Genomic DNA, 23660 nt, shown 5'->3' with positions numbered 1-23660 from the left:
TACTTAACCCTGACACCGATCCCCCAATCATATGGCTTCACCCTAACTCTTAATCAATCCCGACCCTTCCCTTGATCCTGTTCATTATAATCCTCCATTTTGATCCTGAGCCATAATCCCAAACATCAATTATAATCTGAAATCCTAACCCATCCCTATTATCTACAGCCCCTTGCGGCGGGTAGCGAGCCACCCGGCCCCGGGGGGTCCATTCCAACTTTTTGAATCATCATCAAACATGAGTGGAATTGCCCAGTGTCCAACCCTGGCGTGTCCCCAGAATTCGCACCCAGGAAAGGTGCCCGATGGCGGCGTCAAAATCTAAGAAGACGAACCCCCTCTGCCCTTTGGAATTTCGGAAGTGAAATTTAGACTTCCACCAAGCGGTGCTACTTTCCAACATAAATCGGACCTGATTTGACATTTTCTCGCAAACATGGCGCACGCCCCATCCCCATCCCTATTCATGCCCTTTGGGTGAACGCGACCCCTCGCCCTCAATTCTAAACCCATCCCTTTAATTCTAACCAGACACCAAATTCGAGACTACTCCAACCGGTGACCTTGAACCCGAGTCCTCAAAACTTTCACTTCAGGCTGCACGATGGCGCCACCGTGTAACAGAGTTCTCATATTACAACCGCAAATCAAGAAGGTCAATAAAAAGGAAAAGAACTACACTCATTACAAAAGGAGGAAGAAAAACAAGCGTTTTCTTTTTTTATTAAAGGATAATTTACTTCACATAATCAAAGACAAGAAAACTGATTTGGGGAAGAAAGTAGATTAAGTCTAAAGTGTTGCCGTGGCGACGTGATCAGAAGACCACCACTTTGCTGTGTTTGGGTTTGCTCTTGATGACGGGAACGTGGACGTCCTCGTAGTCGGCGCTCATGTTGTTGGACAACCATCCCAAGGTCACGTTATGACCTGCAAGGGAATTATAAAAAAAACAAAAAACAAACACACCATCTGATTGGCACTTTTGCATGTCAACATTTCAACAGTGGCGGCATCTAAAACACTGCTGTACCGTGTAAAAAAATAAAAGAAAATAATAAACTACATGCATGGAAGTCTTTTTCTTATCTTATATCCTCTTTCCAGATGTCCCCCTTTTATTTCTTCCCTCTTTCCATCTTTTTTTTCCCCTTTCTGCCCCAGCCAGGACAACAACACAATGTTAGGTGGCAACGTCCACTAGGTGGCAGCTTTGGACTTACTGGAGGCTTGATGCTCAGGACAGTCCTTCTGGAAATGTTCCACTGATCCGCAGACTCGACAGCTTCCCCCTGGGAACCAAACGAGAGTCAAAATGGAGTCCACGCAGACGGCAGATGGGGGCCGGCCCACAGCTTGTCATAGACGGGGAACGGGACGGGTACGATCGGGAGCCAACCGCGCGCGATAGGCCAAACATATGACGTGAAACGACAGGCTAACAGATATTAGCATGCACATGTTGTGGTAATTCGAACCTTCATCCAACTGCGACTTTAACACACACGGAGCGGCAATGCGTGCAAATAGAGCATACAACAATGCTCACAGTTTCTCTGGGAACAACCAATATTACAAGTTGAGGACCTTCTCCGCCTCCTCTTCTTGCTTTTAATTGCCATGCAAGTCTTCCGGTATTGCTCAGTGCTGCCTGGCATCTTTCTTGTGGCACAACTTGGTACTACACTGAAGTTGTGCAAGTCTCAAAAGTGGACTTGCTTGTATGCTTGCTGTAAAAACACTTTTTTTTTTTTTCCCCCAGATTTCGAGATTTATTGTCATTGTCTCTGGAACAATGAAATTGGAGCATCAACACTCTTTGATGTAAAGTGCCACAAGTGCATAGACCACCAAATCCCTTAAAGGGGAGGTCGACCCAAACATATTTTTTCAAGAATATGTTCTACGGCCCACTAGTTGAAACGCGGCATTCTTATTCATATTGCATTTGTGGAACATGAGTTACGCAGCAAAATCCACCCATTTTTAGCCATCTGGGGGGGGGGGGGCATTTTGTCACTTCTGTCGAATGAATCCGACACCGCAAATGCTCAGGCCTTAGGTAATGACCAATCGGTTCAGCTTCAGGAATCGATGTTGTGCCGTGCACGGGCTCTGCGCGATATAATTCAAGGAAATTTAATCAAATCTCAGAAGTGTGTATCAAACTAGTAGCCCCTCACATTTAACACTACCCAAAAAGGATCTGTGTGTTAAAACGGTTGGTGACCACTGATGAAGTAAAAGTGGGCTTCCATCTAGTGGCCGACAGTGGAACAACATCTGAAACAGACGCTGTAAACTGTACCAAAAAATAAATTTAAAAAATCTGCCCAACAGCAGATACAATACCCTCAAATATGATTGCTTAAACTTCTGCACGACAACGAGGACGAGAACGTGGAACCAGCGGGGGAGACGCCGTACCTTGAGCATAGAGGCCTTTGGGGTTGTCCGGGCAGGCGCGTGACAAATGTCCCGTCTGGCCACAGATGAAGCACTTGGCGTACGGGTAGTCGCCTGCAAAAGCAAAAGTCACTTTAAACTGTTGTTATTTCCCAAAGGAGGAGCACAAAGGAGGAGCACGGGGAGGGGGAGGAGGAGGAGGAGGAGGAGAGCGCGCCCCGACCAACAGCGGGGTCCACTTTGGCCCGGCAGCGCTGGATGTCGTGCTCGGTGGAGCCGCAACGGTAGCAGATGCCGCGGCCCATCTCCCGGTCGCGCTCGGCCTCGGGACAGTCGGCCAGGCCGTGGCCGGGCTTCCTGCAGTTGAAGCACAGCTGCAAAGAGGAGTCAAACAACTTGATCAACAACACAGAGTAGCACACAGCTTACACAGAAAACAAAATCAAATCTCACTTACCCTTCCCTCTGCGGAAACAAAGTCCTTTGCGTCAAAACATGATCGTCATGAGTGATCTCACCATTTTGTTCTTCTTGTCCGTCTGCCTCTTGAGCCTCCTGTTTTCTCTCCTGTGGTCCTTCTTCAAGGCCACCTCCACCTCCTGCCGCAGCTCCTGCTGCCCGTGCGTGCTCGTCGTTTGTCCGCTCTGCTGCAGAAACTCCAGGAAGCCGTTGACGTCTTGGTCCGTGTATTCCTTCTTCTTCCTGTTGGCCTTCTTCGCCGCAGAGCCGCCTGGCTGCGCTCGAGCATGGCTCCTGTGAGGTCCTCCTCCTCCTCCTCCTCCTCCTCCTCCTCCTCCTCCTCCTCCTCCTCTTCCTCTTCCTCTTCCTCTTCCTCTTCCTCCTCCCACCGCCCTCAGCTGACTCCAGGGCGTGGCCTCGGCCGCCTTGTGCTTGTGCACGTTGTTGGCCCGCGCCCACCTCGTCATGGCGGCGGCGTCAAACTGTGAGGGGCTGAGCAAAACATAAACTTCATTAAAAGAGAATAGAGCAGACATGTCCAGCTCTGGTCCTCAAGGGCCACTTTCCTGTCTGTTTTGCACCTCTCCTTGCTGCAACACACCTGATTTAAATGATCAGCTCGTCGGCAAGCTCTGAAGAAGCTCGTTGACGATCATGTTCTTTTGAATCAGGTGCGTTGCAGCAGGGATTGATGGAAAACAGGCAGGACACCGGCCCTTGGGGACCGAGTTTGGACATCTCTGAGATAGAGGGACTGTTACAACGAGACGTCACTTGGAACTTAAGGCACAAGCCAAGTTCAGACAACCAGCCAAGTAATGAGTTAAGTAAAAATATAGGGATGCTTTTGCGTGCTTGATATTTTTACTCAAATCAATGAAAAGCTTGTCCATGTAATGTGCAGTTTTGGCAAACTATAATTCCATTCACAACGACTTCGAGCAACTTCCTGACCGGCGTCCAGTGCGCGTGTACGTTAGCATTTTAGCACGACGGTAAAAGCGCATGTTGTCGTCAAGTATTCAGAAACGTTACACATCCCCGCAGTCAACCACGAACAACTACATAAGATTAAACAGCGATTTTAAAGTTTTAATTCATCCTTCGGTTAAGCATAGAAACACAGATTACCTTAAAAAGTTGAAGCTCCACCCATGTGTTGCTGTTTTTCCGGAAGTTGGTTCATTTCTTTTTCAACGCTTTAAAAAAAAAAAAAAAAAAAGATAAAATGTCGCTCCATCGCCACCGTCTGCTTCGGAGCACATGATGCGCAGTGGTTACTTATCTGAATAAAATAAAAGATTATCGGCGAATTATTGTCCAGAATTCATTTTGAGTGTTTTATGAATGTATGTGTTACTTCTCTGTGCACATGTGTCCCACCCAAAAAAAAGTTCCCAATTTCATATTTCAAATCGTGTTTGTGCTCGAGACGAGACACGTGGGCGTCGCATGACAACTGACTGCGACGCGAGCACTGGATGACGTAACATCGGCGCGACGCACGTGTACGTGCCGTGGAAGTGTAGCAATGGCGACCGAGCGGCTTCAATTCCACGAAATGGGCCTTGACGACCGTCTTTTAAAGGTAAAAAAAAGGTCCGCGCGACGTTTTGCAGGCGAAACGAATTCAAATGTAAGAGTTCTACCGCAAAACGAGGAGCTAAACCACAGAAAATGGCGTAAATGTGCTTTTCTAAGTGGCTTGTTGCCTCGCCGTCATTCGTAAACACGTTACGAAAATAACAGTAAAATGTGATGACTGTTAGCTTTTCCTCCTTAAAAAGTTATTTTCGTTTAAAGGGGGCAGTGCATAATAATCGAAGATAATGTCCTAAATACGACAGATTTCCACAATGCTATTTTTCCTCGTCCACTGTCAATGCATACTGAACAATTTACACCAGGCACAATATTCATAAAAATGTTTAATGGCGTGGGCAAACCCATACAAAATGAAATAAGTACAATAAAGTGGGCTCCATAATAACCCGCCGTTAAATAGCTTTGGTTTTTTTTTTTCATAAAGTACAAGTGAAAACGGTCTTAAGAGGGTCCTAGAGTTCCCAGTTCACACAGTCGCTGGTCTGTTTAGGCGGTGGCAGATCTGGGTTGGTCTCAGCCCACCTTGATCCAGGAGAAGGCCATCCCTCTGGCTCTGGAGGGCAAAGACCTCCTGGCTCGGGCCCGGACCGGCTCTGGAAAAACCGCCGCTTACGCCGTGCCTGTCATCCAGCGCATCCTGGCCTCCAAGCAGGTGACGGACGCTAACATGCAGCCCCGGAAGAGCAAACAAGCCAGCTGTGACTGCATGTCTCTTGTTGTGTTGTCTTCAGAGTGTTCGCGAGCAGGACGTGAGGGCTCTGATCTTGGTGCCCACCAAAGAACTGGCCCAGCAGGTCCGGACTATGATGAGGCAGCTGACTACATACTGCTCCAGGGACGTCCGCGTGGCCGACATCTCCGGGAAAGCCGACGTGTCTACACAGAGGTCACTTCAGTCTCTTCAAACCTGTTTGGACAAGGAAGCACATGTTCAGAATGCTTGGCACATGCCTCTTTAGGAAGCAATGGTACTCTGATATTGTCATATTATAAGCAGTGACAATATTTGAACATTATTAAACATGAAATTTAATGATACAAACAGTTGCAGAAAATGAAGGCGGTGTCCTAATATGCACGTTTTTAAATAGACATTAATTGGAAAGACACTAATAGTCTAACCGGGCACATTTTGTTCACAAAATACTTTACACACAAAATACTTTAAAACTAAGCACAAATCTTAACGAAAGAGGTGGGTTTGCAGTCAAATTAAACATCAAATAAGGCCACAAAGGGTCCATACAGTATTTCACCTATACCTCTGCATTCACAAAAGAGAGTTGCAGCACGACAGTGTAAGAAATTATGTTCTTAAAAGACCATAACATCAACTAAAGAATAACACTGTTAAATACATCTTTATTTTGCACATTTCATAAACAGGGTAAATCATTGTGCAGTACTTGATTAAAAGTACAAGCAAACAAACATTTAAAAGCATTTGTTTTTAAATGCTTGAGTACAGATAAACGACTAAAAGAACAGAGTGCAAATGAAACGTTGAAAAAGCTGATTTTGAAGTGTTGTTGAAATGTTTTTGAAAAGTTTTTCTCTTGCTGGGGAGGAGCACAACAGCATTAGGCAATAAAACTAAATAGAAAATATCAAAAGATAATAAAATGAAATGCCAAGACAGCGAAAGATAATGCCACAAAATCATATTCAATTTGTGTATTTGCGTTCACGGCACAAACTGAATAGGAGCACAGCAGAATGAGTCAAAAGTTCAATGAAAATTGGTCGATAAAATAACAATGTTAAAAGTCAATAGATTTTCATTAATTGACCCACCCAAAAAATGATTAAAGCCTCCAAATAATGGATGTGCATTTTTTTTTTTTTTTCCCTATACTTTGCCGTCTTTCCTCACAACTGCAGCAGGAACTTGTAGTCCGGATGCTGGACGGCTGCACATTTCTGGTGGTTTCCTTTCAAAGTAAAAGAAAAATCAAATTCAAGTCCAACACGGGCTGTGCTTTCAACCTTTGCTTGGCTTCAGTGCGAGCGGAATAGTCGTGAGTGACTGAAGCGCTTCTCTCCTGCTTGGCCCGCAGGCCCGTCCTGATGGAGAAGCCCGACGTGGTGGTGGGCACGCCGGCGCGCGTGCTGGCCCACCTCAAGGCGCGCAATCTGAGCCTGCAAAGCTCACTGGAGACGCTGGTGGTGGACGAGGCCGACCTGCTCTTCTCCTTCGGCTTCGAGGACGACCTGAAGAATCTGCTGTGGTGAGAGAAGCCGCGCGAGCCTCGTGACCGAACAGCTGAGTGGAGTACGCCACAAATGAATGAAAATGGATGCATTCATCTCTTTCACATTCCGCCAACGCAATATTAATCATAATACCGTGCTAAGACTAGCTGGCGGCACATAGAACATATTATTACAAAGAATTTCTTGGACTTGATTTCAACTTTCAAACTATTTTTAGCGGCATCCTTAAATTAAGGTGCTTTTCAGATCCTGCTGCTGACTAAAATTTAACAAAGAAAAAGACTTTGAACGCCACACACACTCTGTCACGGATACTACAGTGTTGAATATAATGATGGCCACCCAGGGGGGACGACAAGAGTGCCTGCACCTCACAGGCACATTGTGCTGTTGAATAATGCTAAAATAATGATTTCATGAATTGATGGCATTACTGGTAGAAAATAATCGATTCTCACTGTAGCCCCACCTGTAAATGTTTTTGACTGGAGGACTTTTTATTTTTTTCCAAGAGGCAGCCGTTATTTCCTCATTATCTGTAAAATAAAAAAGTTGGGGTTTTTTTGTGGACGTTCATGCTGGAAAGCAAAATGCTGCTGCTGCAGAAAAGAACATTTCAAAGATTATTTGGGATTGGGGGGGAAAAAAATTATTTTGAAGAGTTTTATGGTCATTTGCTTTTTCTGTGAATGAAGATTTTCGTGAGTTTCTGTTTTCTTTTATTGTTGCCCAGCCCTCGCTGTGTGTATTGGTGAGGATTCTGCGATGTTGTGGCTTGCGCTAAATGCAAATGTCGCGTGTTCAACTCTCCCGCAGCCACCTGCCAAAGATCTACCAGTCCTTCCTCATGTCAGCCACCCTCAGTGACGACGTTCAGGCCCTAAAGGAGCTTCTGCTGCACAATCCCGTAAAGTCCTTTGCACCTCTTTCACCGTGGCGTACATGTAAACCAACAAATATTGCAGGAGGATACGTTCCAGATTTACTCGGGATAAGACGCGATACAGAGAGACGATTAAAAAAAAAAGACAAAAACAGGGCCAGCCCTGCCGCCAACGATAAAATCCACAATTGACGACAGTGCTTTAAAAAGACTTGAGGGCTGCCTGCAACTTCTTTAGGGTCGATTAATCTATCAATGAATGAGCGAGATTAAGAAAAGAATCCCCCACCCCCCGCAGGTGACCCTGAAGCTCCAAGGCTCCCAGCTGCCGGACAGCAGCCAGCTGCAGCAGTTCAGCATCCAGTGCGAGGAGGAGGACAAGTTCCTGCTGATCTACACGCTGCTGAAGCTGCGGCTGGTGCAGGGCAAGACGCTGGTCTTTGTGGGAGCCGTGGACCGATGCTACCGCCTCAAGCTCTTCCTGGAGCAGTTCAGTATTCCCGCCTGCGTGCTCAACTCGGAGCTGCCCGTCCAGTCCAGGTCAGACCCCAGCAACCTTCTCCTGTGGCAGTTTTGGAAAAATATACTTCACTGAGGTAGTTCTAAAGAATTGGACCTAGTCGGACCATTTACAGGTTGAACAAAACGGGTCCAAGAACAGACCTTGGGGGATGTCCTCGTCGTGGCCATTCCGTCAACTTTACAAGCAAACTCCTCCTGGAGATTTTTATCTGAGCGTTGCTAAATTTGAATATGATTGGCCATAAAACGCAATCAACTTTTCCACAGCATTGAAAGATTGGTCAGCAAAGTCAAGTCGGCCGCTGTCGTTCCTACTGCAGGTGTCACATCATCACGCAGTTCAATCAGGGATTCTACGACTACATCATCGCCACAGACGAACGCGGTCTAGCCGAGCCCGCCGCCACTTGCAAGCCTGCGGGAAGAGGCGCGAAGAAGAAGGCGGGAAAGTGAGTCCTCATTCAAACGGGATTGGAAGTCTTTCATTTGGAATGAAGGCTGAATGTCCTCAAGTCGCATGTGCGCTGCGCTGCGCTGCGCTGCGTTGCGCTGCGTTGGTAGGGCGAAAGAGAAGGAATACAGCGTCTCCAGAGGTGTGGATTTCCAAAATGTGGCCAACGTCATCAACTTTGATTTCCCCGCCACCGTGGAGTCGTACATCCATCGAGTGGGAAGGTAAACAAACGTTGGCGTCGCCAGAAGTCCCGAGGACCAAACCTTGATGTTTTGGTCTCATTTAGGACGGCGAGAGCTGACAATCCGGGCACGGCCTTGTCCTTCGTCGCTCACACGGAAACCGCTTTGCTCTCAGAGGTGGAGGAGACGCTGACAGGAGGTCAAGAGAGAGTTGTTGCGTCTGCACATTTTCTCATTTGATTGCTCGCCTAACAATCTCTTCGTTGTCTGCAGATAATGCAGAATCCTCCTTGAAACCTTACCAGTTCAAGATGGAGACCATCGAGGGCTTCAGGTACAGATGCAGGGTGAGTCCTTTGTTGCATTTTGGCTACTTACCAACACCCGAGTTATCATCAGATGAGAACAGAACCCTGAGGAACGCTATGTCACGATCAATGCTGATTTGTTGCAAAAAAGAAAAAAAGGCTACAAAACAGAAGTAGGACTCTGAGAATAGAACCCTGGGTGATTGTTATTGCTGCAAAAATGGTAAACAATGCACAAAATAGAAATGTGGGGGACTGCAAATTGATTCATGAGGAACCAAACGAGTCATTGGCACTTGGGCGGATCCGCTAATATTACTGCAAAAAGACAGAAAACACACAAAGTGGACATATGAGGGGCGGAACTCATTGACACTGTGGAGGGATGCTTTTTTAATGCTAGTCTTACTGCATAAAAGGGGCATAAAATACACAAAATAGACTTTTGGAATGAGTCATTTGACCAGAAAAGACTGAGTACAGAAGCCGGAGTGATTGGTACTATTGACTACTGCTTTCTTTTGTAAAGAGAAAGCTACAGAAAATGAAATATGAGAGCCTGAGTATTGATCCGCCGTTGATGCTATGGACGGATGCTTCGTCTTTTGCTAGTGTTGGTGCTCAAAAATAAAATGTACCCAAAGAAAACGACGTAGGACTCGTAATAGGACCATGAGGAATCCCGCGAGTCAAGTCAAATAAACACAATCCAAATTCCATGGAAAAAACAACTGTTGAAAAACGTTTCTTTTTTTTTTTTTTTGTCCGTTGTTTTGTCTTCTGAATGGAGGGTAGCGCTACATCTGTTTATTCCATGTCATAGTTGTGATGTTGTTCATTCTGGATGATTTCCCAACAAAGGACGCGATGCGATCGGTCACCAAGCAGGCGGTGAGAGAAGCCCGGCTCAAGGAGATCAAGCAGGAACTACTCAATTCGGAGAAGCTGAAAGTGAGCCGCAGCTGCTCGCCTTGAAAGATAGATTTTGATTTCATTTTTTTTCAAGTGTGAAGGTCATGATTGGCCGCCTCTGCTTGTCAATCAGACATACTTTGAGGATAATCCCAGAGACCTGCAGCTGCTCAGACACGACCAAGACCTTCACCCTGCCGTCATCAAGCCTCACCTGAAGAACATCCCAGAATACCTCAGTCGGTCACTTTAGCACCTTAGCATGCTAGCCTCGTCTTCTTTTGCTCGCTGACTTAAAGTTGCCTTTGTCACCCCGCGCAGTCCCCGAAGCTTTGAGGGGTGTCGTCGACCCGCTGTCCAATAAGAGGAGGCGGAAAAGGCTGAACCAAAAGCCCAAACCGCATGGCGTCGCCAAAAGCAGCTTCAAGGTAAGACGCGCCTATTGACCTCATTGTCGCCCCCTCGGGAAGCCTTTGATATTGCAGTCAAATTTGATGGTTTTTATTTTATGCGCTAAAGGTGCACAATGTTGTTTTCGTTCAAGGGGAAGAATCCGCTGAGGAGTTTCCGCTACACAAAAAGGGAGCGGAATAAAAAGCCCAGCCATTCGTCATAAGTTTGGATGAAGGGCCATCAAACATGAACGTATGTTGACTTGTCCCAAAAAGGCACGCAAATATCGAACTTTGCCTACTTTTCTCTAGATTTCCATTCCGAATAAAACGTCTCGACGCAATTGCCCAGATCCATCGGCTCTTCGTGTTTTGATTGAAGCGCCTTGACTTTCGACACGAGAACATTCTGGAACGACGACCGACTTTGCCAATTTGTCTGCCCTCGTGCGCTGCAGCACAGTTGGATGCATTTGTGCTTTCAGACTAAAACTGAATCGCAACATAGCCCATCAGAATCATGTCAGATGAAAGCATGTAAATCCCGCAGGAAATAAGATAAAGTCATTCTGCGGTAGAGGTGTCGAAATTAGCCGAGTAATCAATTATCATTAAGAGCCGTTGCCTCACTTGAAAGTGTCCAAATGCTCCGATTTCCGCCTCTCATCTCAACAGTAATTCTTTGATATCCGTAGTCCTGCATGAAACGGATTCTTTTGTGTTTCCAAATGTTGGAGCCACCTCGTGTGAAATTGTTTAATTGTAATTGAGTTGATTTGTTTTATGATGAAACACTACCAAAGAGCAGTAATTGGTGAATGGACAGTAATCAGGAGAAAACGGTTTTACAATTGTCATCATTGTAACAGTTTCACCACATTTTCCTATTTAGCAGTCGCGTTCAAACTATTTAATGCTTGCTGCTTGATTGTGACTGTTCAATAAGAAGCCATGTGGCCCAAGAAAGGCTACTGAAACATCCGGCCTGCTTTTATTTTGAAGGTCTAACTTTTGACAGGATGTTAGGCAGAGCTAGCAACATTTACCAAATGCTTCGAATGAAAAAAAGTTGCATCGATTCTGGGAAACGATTGACCGAGACTGTTTTTAGGGGTACAAGTACAAGGAACGTACACAATTTTGATTGTCAAAACTCACAAAAAACGAGGTTCCTCTGTATCTCAGAATTCTCCCCCTTGAAGTGAATTGGCCTTCCTCCGGTCCAAGTCCCGCCAAAAAACACAACGATGGTTTTGTTTTTTTAATCATGAAAAATAGCACTGGTTGAGATTACAAATAACGTTTTTTTAATAAAGTGTAATTACTGCACCTAGTGTAATATTTGAGTGCAAGAGGCGTGGCCTGCTGGAGTCAAATCATTGCGATGGCGAGAGTCTGGCTGTGGGTTGTGGCCTACAGCAGCTCCTTGCGAGTATTCTCATGTTGTGTTTCTCTGTTTGACCGTTTGTCCCATTCGATAAACGCCAACCGGGGCTTCGCTTGCCGTTGACGTCAAAGTGCCTTCGGGCTCGCATTGGCAACCTTAAGATGGATCAAATCAGCTTCATTCTTTTTTCCACAAATGCAATATTCATCAGAATGCCGTTCTTAGATTTGTGGGGTCACATAGAACACATTATTGCAAAGGAAATTTTGGCAGTGAGTTCCGTTTTAAGGGGTCGTCTTGTCCCTTGGAAGGGAGACGTGTTTGGTGTTCTCTCAGACCGCTCCTGCACGTGTCAGTCGATGGTGAAGTGAAAGGGGTAGTCCTCAGTGGGCACCGAGTCAAAGATGATGCTGTCAAAGGGGTTCTCAGTGGACAAGTTGTCCACCGGGAACCAGGAGTCGTACCAGGAAGTGGTGGTCTGGGGTTTCTGCGTGGTGGTGGTGGTGGTGGTGGCGGCGGTGCTGGTGGTGGTGGTGGCAGCGGTGGTCGGGGGCGTGGTCCTGAGGCCGGCGCGTTGCTTCTGCAGACGCAGCCGGCGCAGCCGCAGGATTCTCAGCCGGCGCAGCCGCTCGGCGCGCTGGCCGGCGGCGTGCTGCTCCTCCGGGGAGAGGGTGCTGGCGGCGCCGGGCGGCGTGGGCGCGGACTCGGCGACCTTGGCGACCACCCGGATAGGCCGGTTGCCGTTGAGCGCCAGGATCTGCTTGATGCGGTCCCAGTTGGACTTGGGCAGGGCGAAGCTGCAGGACGTGGCGCCCGAGTCGTAGCCCACCATGCACAGGCGGGTCTGCGGCGTGTAGCCGTCGGCCTTGGCCGTCACGCGGTACTCGCCGGGATTCAGCAGGCGCCAGTAGTCGCCGCCCGGGGCTGCCGAGAGAGACCACGACATCAACCGTCCGGCACGAGGAAACGGTGAATCTACGCTTTTACGCCGCTCGCGACTTTGATTGATTTGATTGGCAAATTGATCCTTTTTTTTTTTTTTTTTAATTATTGGGGGGGGGGGGGGTCATCCTGGATTCACAGGGAAAAAAATGCTCATCCTGGATTCACAGGGAAAAAAATGCTCATTGACTGCTTCTTTGCGCTTTAAGATTCCACAAGATGGTGCCAGAAGCCTTGCCTTGGTGCCATAGAACTCTAGAAGTGACTCACGAAAGCCATTTGTATTTTTCGGCTTTCAATTTGATGTGCGACTGCCCCTGTTTCATTGTTTTGAAATCGTTTTTTTTGAATTGCTCTATATTATGTTTGATTGAACACATTAGTACAGCACCTCTTCAAGCAACTTGTCTGATTGGGAACGCTGAAGACAACACGCTGCTTATATAGCGAGCCGCCCCGTGCCGAAAGCTTCTTTCTGATTGGTGACCCTCGGCCATCCAATCGGTGCGGGCAGTGTGCGGGAGCCCTCCCATCAGCACAGGGAAAAATGACGGACCACGGAAGGGTACCCTCGCTGCTGACGGATTATGGCCGCTCAATTTTTAGTCAAATGCCCAGCTCTTCGTTCTAGCCATGATTGTTTTTCACCCACATTTTTTCCTTTTGAACCCATCAAAACTCACCCGTTCGCAACTATCGGCGTTTTTGTGCTTGTAACGTCCGAAGATGCCGCAAGATGGCGCCAATGCGTTGGCTAATATCAAAGTAGTTGTTGGCGTCAAAATGGTATGGTGAAGCTATTTTGGTTGACAAACTAAGATCTTGATATGTTGGCAGAAGCGAAGTTGAGCCTTTTTTCCGTTGTCTTTTTCGTCTGCTGGGCAGCTACCGATGAAGTTGTCGTTATCACCTGGCAATTGAGTTGCAAACTTGATATAAATGCACTTTTTTGTGTACCGTCAAAACTATTAATATGGTCAATTCCAAACATTTTGCAGGGCTGTTCAATTACTGCAGATTTTTTTTTTTTTTTTGGTGGTATTCACGGCGGGTGTGTGTATACCGGTGAAGATGTCATGGCGTATCCCTTCCACTGATATGGTGGCGTTGGCCAGCGCGTTCCCCTCCGTGTCTTTGACCACACCTTTTATCCCACGATGCACCTGGGACACGAGACACACACCAGAAGTGGAATGACACTCGTCCTCAAGCAGTCCAGCGAGCAGGCCCAACAAGCGCAGTTCAGTTGTCAGCAGCCCTCCAATGAGCCGCGGGATTATCGTGGCGTCGCTTAAGCGGGTTGAGGTCGGTCGTTGAGAGCGGATTCTCATTCACAATGCCGACCCGGCTGCCAACGGCAGAGGTGAAGCTGATTTGCGTAGCCGTCTGCGGCCTGAAGGTGTCGCCGTGGTTCTGACCTGCTCGATGAAGGACAGCAGAGCCTCGCGGTTGTTCTCCCACTCCAGAGGAAGTTCGCTCTCGTGCGGAAACTTGTCGCAGCCCAGGAAGATGGAGATCTCCAAGCAGTTGGTGTGCAGGTAGCTGAAGTCGTTCATGCCTGCGGGGGCGAGGTCACACTAAGCGGCTAATCGGCCCGGTTTCCTGGCTAGCAGCTAGCAGACGCTAATGTGAAAACCCACAAAAAAGCTGAAAGGAGACAAGTCAACTCTCGGTGGTTGCGGAAGATGTTTCACATGAAGTTTGTTGTTATTTTGCTTGTCGGGTGGTTGGTTGGCAGGCTTGTCTATTGGTTGGTTAGTCCATTTGTTTGGTCAGTTAGTTCATTAGTTAATTCGTTGGTTGGTTTGGTAGGGTGGCCAATTGACTAGTTGATTGAAAAATGGATTCATTGTTTTTTTTTTTTTGAGGTCCCCAATTTACAGCATGCCTCTGGTGAAAGTGTCCCGTGGGGCTTGTCATCAGGTTTGTTGTTGTCGCCAGATGTGTTTAATGAGTCAACATTTTGTCCAGCAATCAGTCGTTCGCAGATCTGGTGGCAAATGGACTTGTTAGTGTCCACTTTTCATTGTAAGCAGGCAAGAAGTCACGGCGTGAAGCTTCTGCCGCGTCTCTCTAGTTAGACATCTATAATTTCTTTCATATCCCTTTCCAACCAGCGGCCCTCTGTGTCTAGAATTAGGACACCCTCATTTGACCGCGCCCTGGAGACTCACCCAGCAGAGTCAGAAATAGGAAGGACCCACACCCAAAAATTAGACTTGAACAAGTCTTTTAGATCAAGCGTTTTCAACAACCAGGAAGTCCAATTGTCTTTTCTCAATTGTTGGGGCATACCAAGACTGAGAATGTACACAACCTAATGTTAAAATCGGCGTGGACACCTACTTCCCACCACGGGCTTCCAGCTGGCGCCGTTAGTGATGCCCTGGCCCCTGGTGACGTCGTCGCCGTGGCAGGATCCGCGCTGGACCTCGGTCATGGTCAAGTGACTGTGGGCGTACGACATGGCCAGCCAGCGGAACATGACCTCGTCGGGCGTCTCTCGCAGGGCCCCCTCGTTCTGACGCTGGATGCGGGCCCACGTGTCCTCGCTCATCTCGCCGTTGGCCGTCCAGCTGCGGCTGTCGCTCATCTTAGACAGCACAAGGTCGTCAGGATATCGAGGTCATGATACGGCTCCCTTTCCCGCAGAGGGAAAGTCCTGACCTTCAAGTTCCAAGCAAGTCCCAAGTCACCGTGGCAAGATAAAGTAGACTGGACTCAAGCATGTCCAATCCGATCGAGTCGTGCTCAGTTTACAATATATCTTGGCTAATGAGCTGCTTGCCCAGCCAGTATCTGTACTTGTGCCACTTAGTTGTACCAACACCATCGCACCGTTTTTTTTCGCGGTCCCAAAACCAGTCTCTCAATCTTCTCTTATTCTCTTCAACCTCCTTCCGTGATTATTCACGAGGTGGTCTCTGGAATTCACATGATAGCATACTAGCGGCTTGCCAGGATAAACCGGCAGGACTCGTCAAGGAAAGTAGCTCTAGTTGAGGTCAAGTCGAATCTCATGAATACCAAGTCAAAGACGAGTGGGGTCTTTCAGTAGTTTAGGCCAAGCAAGTTATGAGTCCTAAATCTGGTGACTTGAGGCGAGCCAGGCCACCTTTGCTCCCCGAGTAGTCGGCCTTACCGAAATCTGCGGGCGCTGCATGTCGAAAGGGTACGTGACCAGTTTCTCGCCACCTTGCAGGTTTGCTCCCAACACGAAAGGGGTGCGCTCCATCCAGGAAATGATGGCTTTGGTCTCCACAGCCATCTGAAGGCCGGAAAGAAAGCGCAGCCTTTTACTTTTAACGGTTTGTGTTCGAAGAAGAAGCAGTGGCCAGCGGTCAGGGCCGTCCGTCTGTGCGGGCGGGCCCAAGTACACTATCCAGCGTGTGAGCAATTTGCCGTCTAATATTTGGTTCCATGAATTTTATTGAGTTAGTCGCAACAGTCAATTGTTTTCTCTCGGCCGCGCCGCTTCCAGCACATGTACTGTCCATGTATGTGTTTGTGGATGTGTGATGATTTTTTGGGGGGGGGTCCAATCACATTTCAGTCCCCGTGTTTCCATGTCAATCTAATCTGTCCAGCGCGTTCACAATCAGTAATGTTAGACTACGGAATTGAAAACTGCTTGAGCAATGGGACTATTGCTTTAACCGATCAAATTTCAGATTTGTCCTCACAGGGACAAAGCAAAGCCTTGATGTCGTCCCAATTTTTCGTTCCTCTGGTTGGTCAGAGCAAAACTCGTTGCTGCCAAATCAGACCAGCAAAACTCTGTAGCAATCTGCGCAAATGATGAACCCGCCTCTGTGGTGAGGATGACGTATTCTATTGGAAGGTTTGAGGTTCATGTCATGCTTTAAGATGACTAGTGATCGTGAACGGCTCCAGATGGTATTGCCTCGCTTTTTGTGTAGTTTTGATGGTTTGTGTCGTTGCATTGCTGTGGCAGTGGCGCTGTTAAGAGAGCGATGAAGTAAATTGCCATCTGCCAAATGCGACGGAAAGCACATCCAACTCACGGATCCATTGAGGAAGTTCTCCGGCATGGGAATGTGATGGTTGGGTACAAAGCGTGGGACCCAGCCGCGGTCCTCCGCCCCCCACAAAATGCTGTTGAGATCCGGAAAATTTTGGAAAATGTCATAACCCTCCTCAGTCCAGTGGCCCAGAACCCAGTTTCCCATCTCAGATCCCTGAAGGACGGAAAGACAAGTGCATCAAGTCTCCAACATGAGCCACAAGTGGCACAGGCTTGCTTCTCTGGGTCGTCGTACCGCCTCAAAGGCCAGCTCGTACGCGTCGGGGTTGAGGGACGGCACCAGGTGGATCCTCACTCCGTCCACAAGGCGGCGCACTCGGGGGTTTTCATCCTTGTACTCCTTGCACAGAAATTGCATCAACAGGAGGAGGAGCTCCCGGCCCAGCACCTCGTTGCCGTGGAGACCTGCCGTGTATCGGAATTCTGGTTCGCCTGGACAACCGAAAAAACACCTCAATCGGCTTGTTTTGTTTGCCTTTTTCGACCGATGACGGACAACCAAGAGCTCCCTTACCCGTCTCGTGCTCCCCGGGGTTGTCGGAGATCTCCATGGCGTACATTTTCAGACCCTGGGAGCTTTTCCCAATGTTGTAGATTCTGGTGATGTTGGGACACTCCTCGTTTATCACCTTCATCATCTGGAGCCCACAATGTTATTGAGAGATGTACTACTTGTTCACTACTCCCGTACCGGATACTGGGTATTAGGGTATTGCACTTTGGTGGCAAATGTAAAGATGACTTTGAAATACACCAGAACCTGTACAGGCGAACTAAATGTGAGTTTCTGTCCAATTCCGAAAGCGCGGCTCCACCTGTTCAGCGCTTCGCTACTGGAGCTATTTCTATTGAGTTACGACACAAAAGCAAGTGACCTGTCTCATGTCCTTGTAGTTGTGATGTCGGAAGTCGAGCTCGTCGGAAGACTTTGCTTCGTTCTCGCCGTGTTGGCTACCTGGAAGATGACACTCGCGGGATTAAAGCTTCAGACATCCGACGGCTGACGCAGTGTGGGAATGTTCTCGGCATACCGACCGGGAAGTTGACAGGCCAGAATCTCGGCCCGGAGACACAAACTGCCGTTCCAGCTCTGCGGCAGGATTCGTATGTAACGTGCCACCACCGGCCAAGAAAATCGGTTCAGAACCGGAGTGTCTCTATCCACGTTCCCGTAGAACAACTGGGAGGGAATATTTCTTTTTGTTGTCACTTTTCTGGAGTCAAAGTTGCGGTGGAGGTCCCTCGACTTACCCACTCGGCATAGCCGTCGTGAAGAATCGTCCAATCGCGACTGTCGTTGCTGAAGGCCACAAAGTAGGACGAGACAAAGTCCTCACTGCGAGAAGATGTACAAATGTACAAAACAATTGCGCGGCATTAAAAAACAGAAACGGTGATTGTTGCATCTGGAACGGATCCCTGTGATAAACGGGGGATCCGTGTACAGGAATTTTTTTTTTTTAAATTTTGTAGTTAGGTTCCGTGTTGAGGCTCCAAAAGTGTTTGAGAGACCCACATCTGCTCAGAGTTTCTTCCCTGGGTGATGACGCCCGAGAACTCCACCTCTCGTCGAGCGTCCACCTCAAACCAGCTGTTGGTCTCCTCGGGCTCCGCGCACCACGCACCCCCGTAAAGATCTTCGTCGTTGCCGGAACCCTTGGCGCAGAACAAGAGTTAGTCCGGCCTGGTACAGTCAAGTGTGGAGTGTGGTGTGGTCTGGGGTTTCAGTAAATTCCAGTGTAATCTGCTGGTCTACTCTACTGCGGTCTGGAGGTTCATTGCAGTTCGGTCCATTGGAGTCCAGGAGTCAAGTGTGGACTGGTGTTCCACTCATGCCTTTGCGTTCTGGTTGTCCAGTGTGGTCTGAGTCCAGTAAGGTCCAGTGTGATGTGGTGGTCCAGTCTAGTACGGTCTGGAGGTCTAGTATAGTTCAGTCCTTTTGTAGTCTAGTGTTGGAGTGTGGACCGGCGTCTCAGTCAGTTCATTGGGTTCTGGTCTTCTAGTCTGCTGCAATCTGCCAGTCCGGCACGGTCTGCACGCTGTCCCAGTGTGCTCGGAGAGACCGGTCCGGTGTGCCTGGTTGCGCTGAATGCTGGATAGTGAAACAACGTGTGTTACCTGCATGTTGAGTCTTCCCCTCTGAGCGGCGAATCCGTGTAGGGACTGCGAGGAGGCAAGCAGCTGGTCGTCTTCCACGCGGTGAGACTCCAAACCCAGAGGAGGACATTCTGGACACGCCACAAAGACTGGCTTCAGATACTTCCGCGCATGAGGACAGCCTCCACATTTTGGCGACGTCATCCTACTTTTGGGTTCTGCCGGCTGTAACGTGTTTTTCAGTCTCTCTTCTTCTTCCTCCTCCCACAGCTTCCTCTGACGCTCGGCTTCAACGGAAACACATGAGCGTTTGCGACCGTGCGTATAGGCGCCCACGCTGCATTCAAACTGTGAGGGTCGCGGGATGATGCGATGCTTTTCAGTCTCCCCGACCTCGACCGTGTCAAGGCGCACACACGACTCACAAAACGCGGGGTGGCAAATTTCAGGACAAAGCCCGAACGCAAACGCTTCCGTTTGGGTTCCTGACCTTTTTCCGCCTTTTCCGCCTTTTCTTTGCGTGCTTGCTCCTCCTCTTGCTCTTGCTTCTTCTTGGCAACTGCGGAGGGGAAAAAAAAAAGAAATCCCACAATGTGACGATGACGACTTGTTCCTCGGCGCTGGCCGACACGCGGGGCCGACACGCGGGGCCGACACGCGGGGCCGACACGCGGGGCCGACACGCGGGGCCGACACGCGGGGCCGACACGCGGGGCCGACACGCGGGGCCGGCGGCGGACGTACGGTCGTCGTAGTCGTACTCCTCGTACCAGGGGATCACGAAGGGCACGTCGGTGGTCTCCTCTGCAACACAAGCAAACGTTTCTTGTCGGGCACTCGCCAGTCCAGCAAGTCGCCCGGGCGCCGGATATGGGCAATACCTGTGATGTACACGATCACCTCCGGAGTGGTCGGCTGATTTTTGTCTCGGCCTGAAATTGGCAAACAAACTGTTAGGAAATGGCTGGATTTGCTTTGACGTTCCTGGCGGGTGGTCCAGAAAGTGGCAAAAACAACACATCAGGCAAGGACAGATCGCCGTGAGGTTTCTTCTTGTCATGTTAAAAAGACAAATACGTAATCTGGCATGAACAAATCGATTATTACGAACGGATCCGTTTGATGTTTCTAGTTGTCCTTTACACAGCAAAACAATCTGCGTTAACTGCATTATTGAAAAAAAAAAAGAACATGTCACGAAAATAGTAAGCGATGGATTTCTTTGACTTTGATTGCGTCTGTGTTTGTACTTGTCCCATTAAGAGGCAAAACAATTGACGTCAGCAACTATGTTCTAACTTCTAAACAACGACATTCAACAAAGAAAGCTGTGAAAGAAGATACTCGAGCTAAACTCAATGCTTCCATGCAAAGTTGATGGATGAATAAAGTGCATTTCCTGTTTTGGCCACAAGGAGTCAGCACAAACAACACAATCATGGGAACATTTCAAGCCAGCGTTTGTTTTTTCGAGTTTTCCCGTGACCCACTGACCCGGGATCCTCCTGACCAGGTCTGGTTCTTCGGGCTCCTCCCACTTGGGCTGCACGGTGGGGAAGTGCCTGGTTGCTGTGGAGACAACAAGAAGATTGTCGGAACATTCAGCTCTTGTTTCGGTGGAAAAACAAAAGAAAAGCCACATACGTGTGCCTGTGGCAGGTTGAATCAGCGTTTTGATGTCCGGCAACATCGTCGCGGCGGCCGTGGTGGTGGTGGCGGCCGTGGTGGTGGTGGCGGCGGCTTTGGCTTTGGCTTTTTTGGGCGCTTTGGGCTTCTTGGTGGCTTTGGGCGCTTTGGGCTTCTTGGTGGCTTTGGGACCTTTGGGCTTCTTGGTGGGCTTGGGGGTCTTCTGCTTCTTGGCCTTGGCCTCCTTCTCCGCCGCCTTCCTGGCTTTGGCTTGACGCAAGCACAACACGCAGCCGATCACGTCAAACCGGGCGACTTCATGAGATGCTTTTGACCGTAACAAGCCAGACGTGGGCAACATTGCCAACCGAAGAACGTGACTCCGCATAGCGAGGGTTGAGCCACTTACTTGGGAAGTAAGGAGTTTGGGGGAGGATTTTGTTGTTGTTGTTGAAACACATATCACTGGCATGCTCGTTCCAATCAGGGTTTCAAGTCATGAGTAAGGTGGGGTTTCAAATTAGGGTTGGTTTTAAGTCACGCTTAGGAAGGAAGGAAAAAAATACTTATTTTAGTCACTACGCATTTTTTCAAATTAATCGGTTATCAAAACTTTAATGCGCCAAATATGGACATCTGCCTGAAAAGAAATCGATCTCCCGCGAGTAGCCGAGGTCAACGGATCTTCTGATCGCAGGGGATCGGTTATCGTTTTTTTTGTAAACTTGTCGATCGGTGATCGGCTCCAAAATCCCCATTGTGTAAATTTTGTCCGGTATTGCTGTACCTCCGTAAGAAGCCGAGTCAGCAGTTTGAGAATTGTACTTAACTTGACTTTATTACTTAGTGAGCTGTTTTTGTCTTGCGCTCAACAAATACTCCATATAAAAACACCCTAATAACTAATAGGAAGCATTTTTGAAAAATCTATTCAACTCTCTTTAACTGAATTGAAAAAGCAAAAGTCAAAAGGACGTATCATGAAAAATGTCCGCATGCTTCATGGCGCCCCGTCCCGGTTGCAAGCCGCTTCTTCCCGAGCCAGCCGACCCAGCCGGCTCGGCTTTCATTTTGAAATTGCAAATGGACTTCCTGTTGTCTTGTGGGGGTTTGACGGCGCTCACCTGCCTCCACCTCCTGCGGCGTTTTCTTCTTCTTGGCTTTGGGCTTGTCCACCTCCGCCGCCGGCTCGTCGGCCGGCCGGCCCCGGGGGTCGGCCGGGGGCTCGTCCGGCCCCCGTCTCTCCGCCGGCCCCCGGGCCTCCCTCACCTGCGCCTCCCCTCCCCCGTCGGCCTGTCCGCCGCACAGCAGGACGCCGCACAGCGTCAGGAGCAAGCAGGCCGGCGCCAAAAGGCTCCTCATGGCGGCAGGAAGAAAAGCGGAGGACGAAGCTGAGCGAGGAGCGTCGCGGGCAGGGCCAGATGTGCTCCCGACAGGCAGGGCCAGATGCGCTCCCCCGACAGGCAGGGCCAGATGCGCTCCCCCGACAGGCAGGGCCAGATGCGCTCCCCCGACAGGCAGGGCCAGATGCGCTCCCCCGACAGGGCGGACTTGAGGCCCACGCAGGGGCACCAGACTGCTGCTGATTGTTTTCAAGTCTGTGAGCGGCCTCCTTCTCCTCCGCCTCCTCCTCTTCTTCTTCTTCTAATTCATTTTCAGTAGCCCTTTTTTCTCTGTCCCGGCCAAGGGAGGAGCTTGTGGAGACACTTGAGACATTCCAGCCGGGGTGAAGAACCAAAAAAAACTGCAGAGTCATCTGGAAAAGAATTTGTTTTGTTACGTGATGAGCGGGTTTTCTCGTAAACCAACTGCAAGTTTCATCTGGGATTTTTTTTTCCATCTGTTTGTGGTGTTGATCGGGAGACAACAAAACGACGGCAAAGGAAATCACTTGTGCAAATCAGCTTGTCGGCGCTCTGCAGTCCGGGCTTCAAATTGGGGTTTTCAAGGCTTGGGTGTGGAATGAGGGTCTCGAGATGAGGGTGCCTTCACCTCCGAATTAATGTTGCGAATCGGGGTTCGAAGCCAAGATTAGCCTTTCAGACAAAGGGTGAGGACAAATTAGGGTTTGGAAAGCAGGGTAGGGTTTCAATTCACGGTTTCAGATCATGGTTGCTGCCTCAAATTGGGGTTTCAAGGCAAGATTGGGGGTTTCACAATAAGGTCAGGGCTTTAGGGTTTGAAAGAGGGGTGTGGTTTCAGACAAGGAACATGGTTTCAGATGTGAGTCGGGGCTTCAAACTTGGGTTTCAAGGTAAGATTAGAATGTACAAACAAGGGTTAGGGTCTCAAATTGTTGTCATCTTTGAATTAGGTCTTGAAGTTACATTTTGAAATCTGGGTTTGGATTTCATACCAAAACTAGGCTTGTAAACAAAGGTTAAGTAAGGGTTGGGGTTTTGTAAAAGGGTTTGGGTGTCAAATAAGTCTCAACTCAGGGTTAGGTCTTGGAGGTGAGGGGGTGGCGGTGGGGGGGGGGGGGGCTCCGGGGGGTTGAAATGAGCGTTTGCCCAAATATGGCTGGGCGTGTTCCACTGCAGTTTGTTTTGGATGCATTTTTGGTGCATGTCGTGCGTCTTTGTTGACTTTGGCCTTCATCTGTTTCTCATTGCTGACTTTTTCTTATCACGCCAGAGGAAGAAAAAAAAACATCTGAGCAGCACCCTGGACTGCACAACACACACAGACACAAATATTCAAACTGTTTTTCATAACAACAACCGTTTTTTTTTAATTCTTTAATTACAGCGCTACCTTCGCTTTCGGCTGTGTTGCGTTACAAGCCATCCCTCGGTTGATTTACGGTAGCTTCAAGCTTTCCGCCACTAGATGGCAGCAGCAAACTTCACAACTAAACGTGTACGTGCACGTGTGTGTGGACAGGCAACTGCCGTTTGTCGTTAGTTGAGGTTTACTACAAAACTAAAAAAAGTTAGCTTTGGCTTACGATGTCTCCGCTAGTTAATGCTAACAAATAATTGGAAAGGCCATAGCCCGTCTCACAAAGTTGGCATCCTTGTCTAACATTTCACAGGTTTCTTGTAGTACTTCCGTTGCCACTTGTCTTCGTGTATTATACTGCCCCCTGGTGGCTTTGGTGCACACAGCAGAAGGAAACGCACAATGTTCATTCATTTAAAGCAGGGGTGGGCAATCCCGGCCCCTATCCGGCCTGTTTTCCATGTGTCCCTGCTGCAACACACCTGATTCAAATGATCATATGATC

General features: G+C 48.7%; 3 protein-coding genes across 5 annotated transcripts; 1 reads left to right on the top strand and 2 right to left on the bottom strand.

Annotated features, from left to right (window-relative positions):
• Window positions 1-684: 684 nt before the first annotated feature.
• zcchc9 (zinc finger, CCHC domain containing 9) lies at window positions 685-4119 on the bottom strand. Of its 2 annotated transcripts, none has more exons than XM_086054424.1 (6): window positions 3997-4119; window positions 2925-3357; window positions 2630-2780; window positions 2428-2520; window positions 1224-1292; window positions 685-930 (listed from the first exon to the last, which is right to left on the bottom strand). In XM_086054424.1, the coding sequence occupies exons 2-6, from the start codon at window positions 3330-3332 to the stop codon at window positions 818-820; spliced, it is 834 nt and encodes a 277-aa protein (XP_085910550.1). In that variant the 5' UTR covers window positions 3333-3357; window positions 3997-4119; the 3' UTR covers window positions 685-817. The 2 variants fall into 2 exon arrangements, with proteins under 2 accessions (XP_085910550.1, XP_085910551.1); XM_086054425.1 differs by lacking the exon at window positions 3997-4119 and adding an exon at window positions 3467-3970.
• ddx56 (DEAD (Asp-Glu-Ala-Asp) box helicase 56) lies at window positions 3497-10690 on the top strand. Of its 2 annotated transcripts, none has more exons than XM_086054389.1 (14): window positions 3497-3687; window positions 4961-5122; window positions 5202-5356; window positions 6528-6698; window positions 7501-7591; window positions 7866-8107; window positions 8410-8538; window positions 8651-8764; window positions 8830-8924; window positions 8999-9072; window positions 9895-9984; window positions 10079-10184; window positions 10267-10373; window positions 10490-10690. In XM_086054389.1, exons 3-14 carry the CDS (start codon window positions 5274-5276, stop codon window positions 10559-10561), a joined length of 1374 nt encoding a protein of 457 aa, XP_085910515.1. In that variant the 5' UTR covers window positions 3497-3687; window positions 4961-5122; window positions 5202-5273; the 3' UTR covers window positions 10562-10690. The 2 variants fall into 2 exon arrangements, with proteins under 2 accessions (XP_085910515.1, XP_085910514.1); XM_086054388.1 differs by lacking the exon at window positions 3497-3687 and adding an exon at window positions 4297-4453.
• Window positions 10691-11585: 895 nt separating this feature from the next.
• aebp1a (AE binding protein 1a) lies at window positions 11586-21935 on the bottom strand. Its single transcript, XM_086054371.1, has 20 exons — window positions 21559-21935; window positions 20453-20704; window positions 20303-20377; window positions 19690-19740; window positions 19553-19612; window positions 19299-19367; window positions 19018-19095; window positions 18830-18939; window positions 18228-18367; window positions 17963-18047; window positions 17747-17891; window positions 17587-17666; window positions 17226-17349; window positions 16947-17143; window positions 16692-16865; window positions 15809-15934; window positions 15013-15259; window positions 14085-14224; window positions 13730-13829; window positions 11586-12648 (listed from the first exon to the last, which is right to left on the bottom strand). Exons 1-20 carry the CDS (start codon window positions 21794-21796, stop codon window positions 12077-12079), a joined length of 3063 nt encoding a protein of 1020 aa, XP_085910497.1. The 5' UTR covers window positions 21797-21935; the 3' UTR covers window positions 11586-12076.
• Between the last annotated feature and the right edge of the window lie 1725 nt (window positions 21936-23660).

The sequence above is a fragment of the Filicampus tigris genome, chromosome 15 (genome assembly GCF_054856515.1).
Source record: "Filicampus tigris isolate MCC_2025a chromosome 15, RoL_Ftig_1.0, whole genome shotgun sequence".
Taxonomy (NCBI): Eukaryota; Metazoa; Chordata; class Actinopteri; order Syngnathiformes; family Syngnathidae; genus Filicampus; species Filicampus tigris.
Note: the sequence above shows the minus strand (reverse complement) of the source record. Positions and strands in the feature narration are given on the sequence as shown.

Bases quoted from the DNA above. Each gene is read 5' to 3' on its own strand.
- zcchc9 (XM_086054424.1), bottom strand. From the start codon at position 3,332: ATGACGAGGTGGGCGCGGGCCAACAACGTGCACAAGCACAAGGCGGCC. The intron at 2,521-2,629 runs GTCGGGGCGCGC...TTGCTTTTGCAG, and splicing joins CAAAGTGGACCCCGCTGTTG to GCGACTACCCGTACGCCAAG. The intron at 1,293-2,427 runs GTACGGCGTCTC...TTTGGTTCCCAG, and splicing joins CAAAGGCCTCTATGCTCAAG to GGGGAAGCTGTCGAGTCTGC.
- ddx56 (XM_086054388.1), top strand. From the start codon at position 4,397: ATGGCGACCGAGCGGCTTCAATTCCACGAAATGGGCCTTGACGACCGT. The intron at 7,592-7,865 runs GTAAAGTCCTTT...CACCCCCCGCAG, and splicing joins AGCTTCTGCTGCACAATCCC to GTGACCCTGAAGCTCCAAGG. The intron at 10,185-10,266 runs GTCGGTCACTTT...CACCCCGCGCAG, and splicing joins GAACATCCCAGAATACCTCA to TCCCCGAAGCTTTGAGGGGT.
- aebp1a (XM_086054371.1), bottom strand. From the start codon at position 21,796: ATGAGGAGCCTTTTGGCGCCGGCCTGCTTGCTCCTGACGCTGTGCGGC. The intron at 17,667-17,746 runs GTCGGTATGCCG...GTCATCTTCCAG, and splicing joins TCTGGCCTGTCAACTTCCCG to GTAGCCAACACGGCGAGAAC. The intron at 15,935-16,691 runs GTGAGTTGGATG...TCCGGCCTTCAG, and splicing joins AGAACTTCCTCAATGGATCC to ATGGCTGTGGAGACCAAAGC.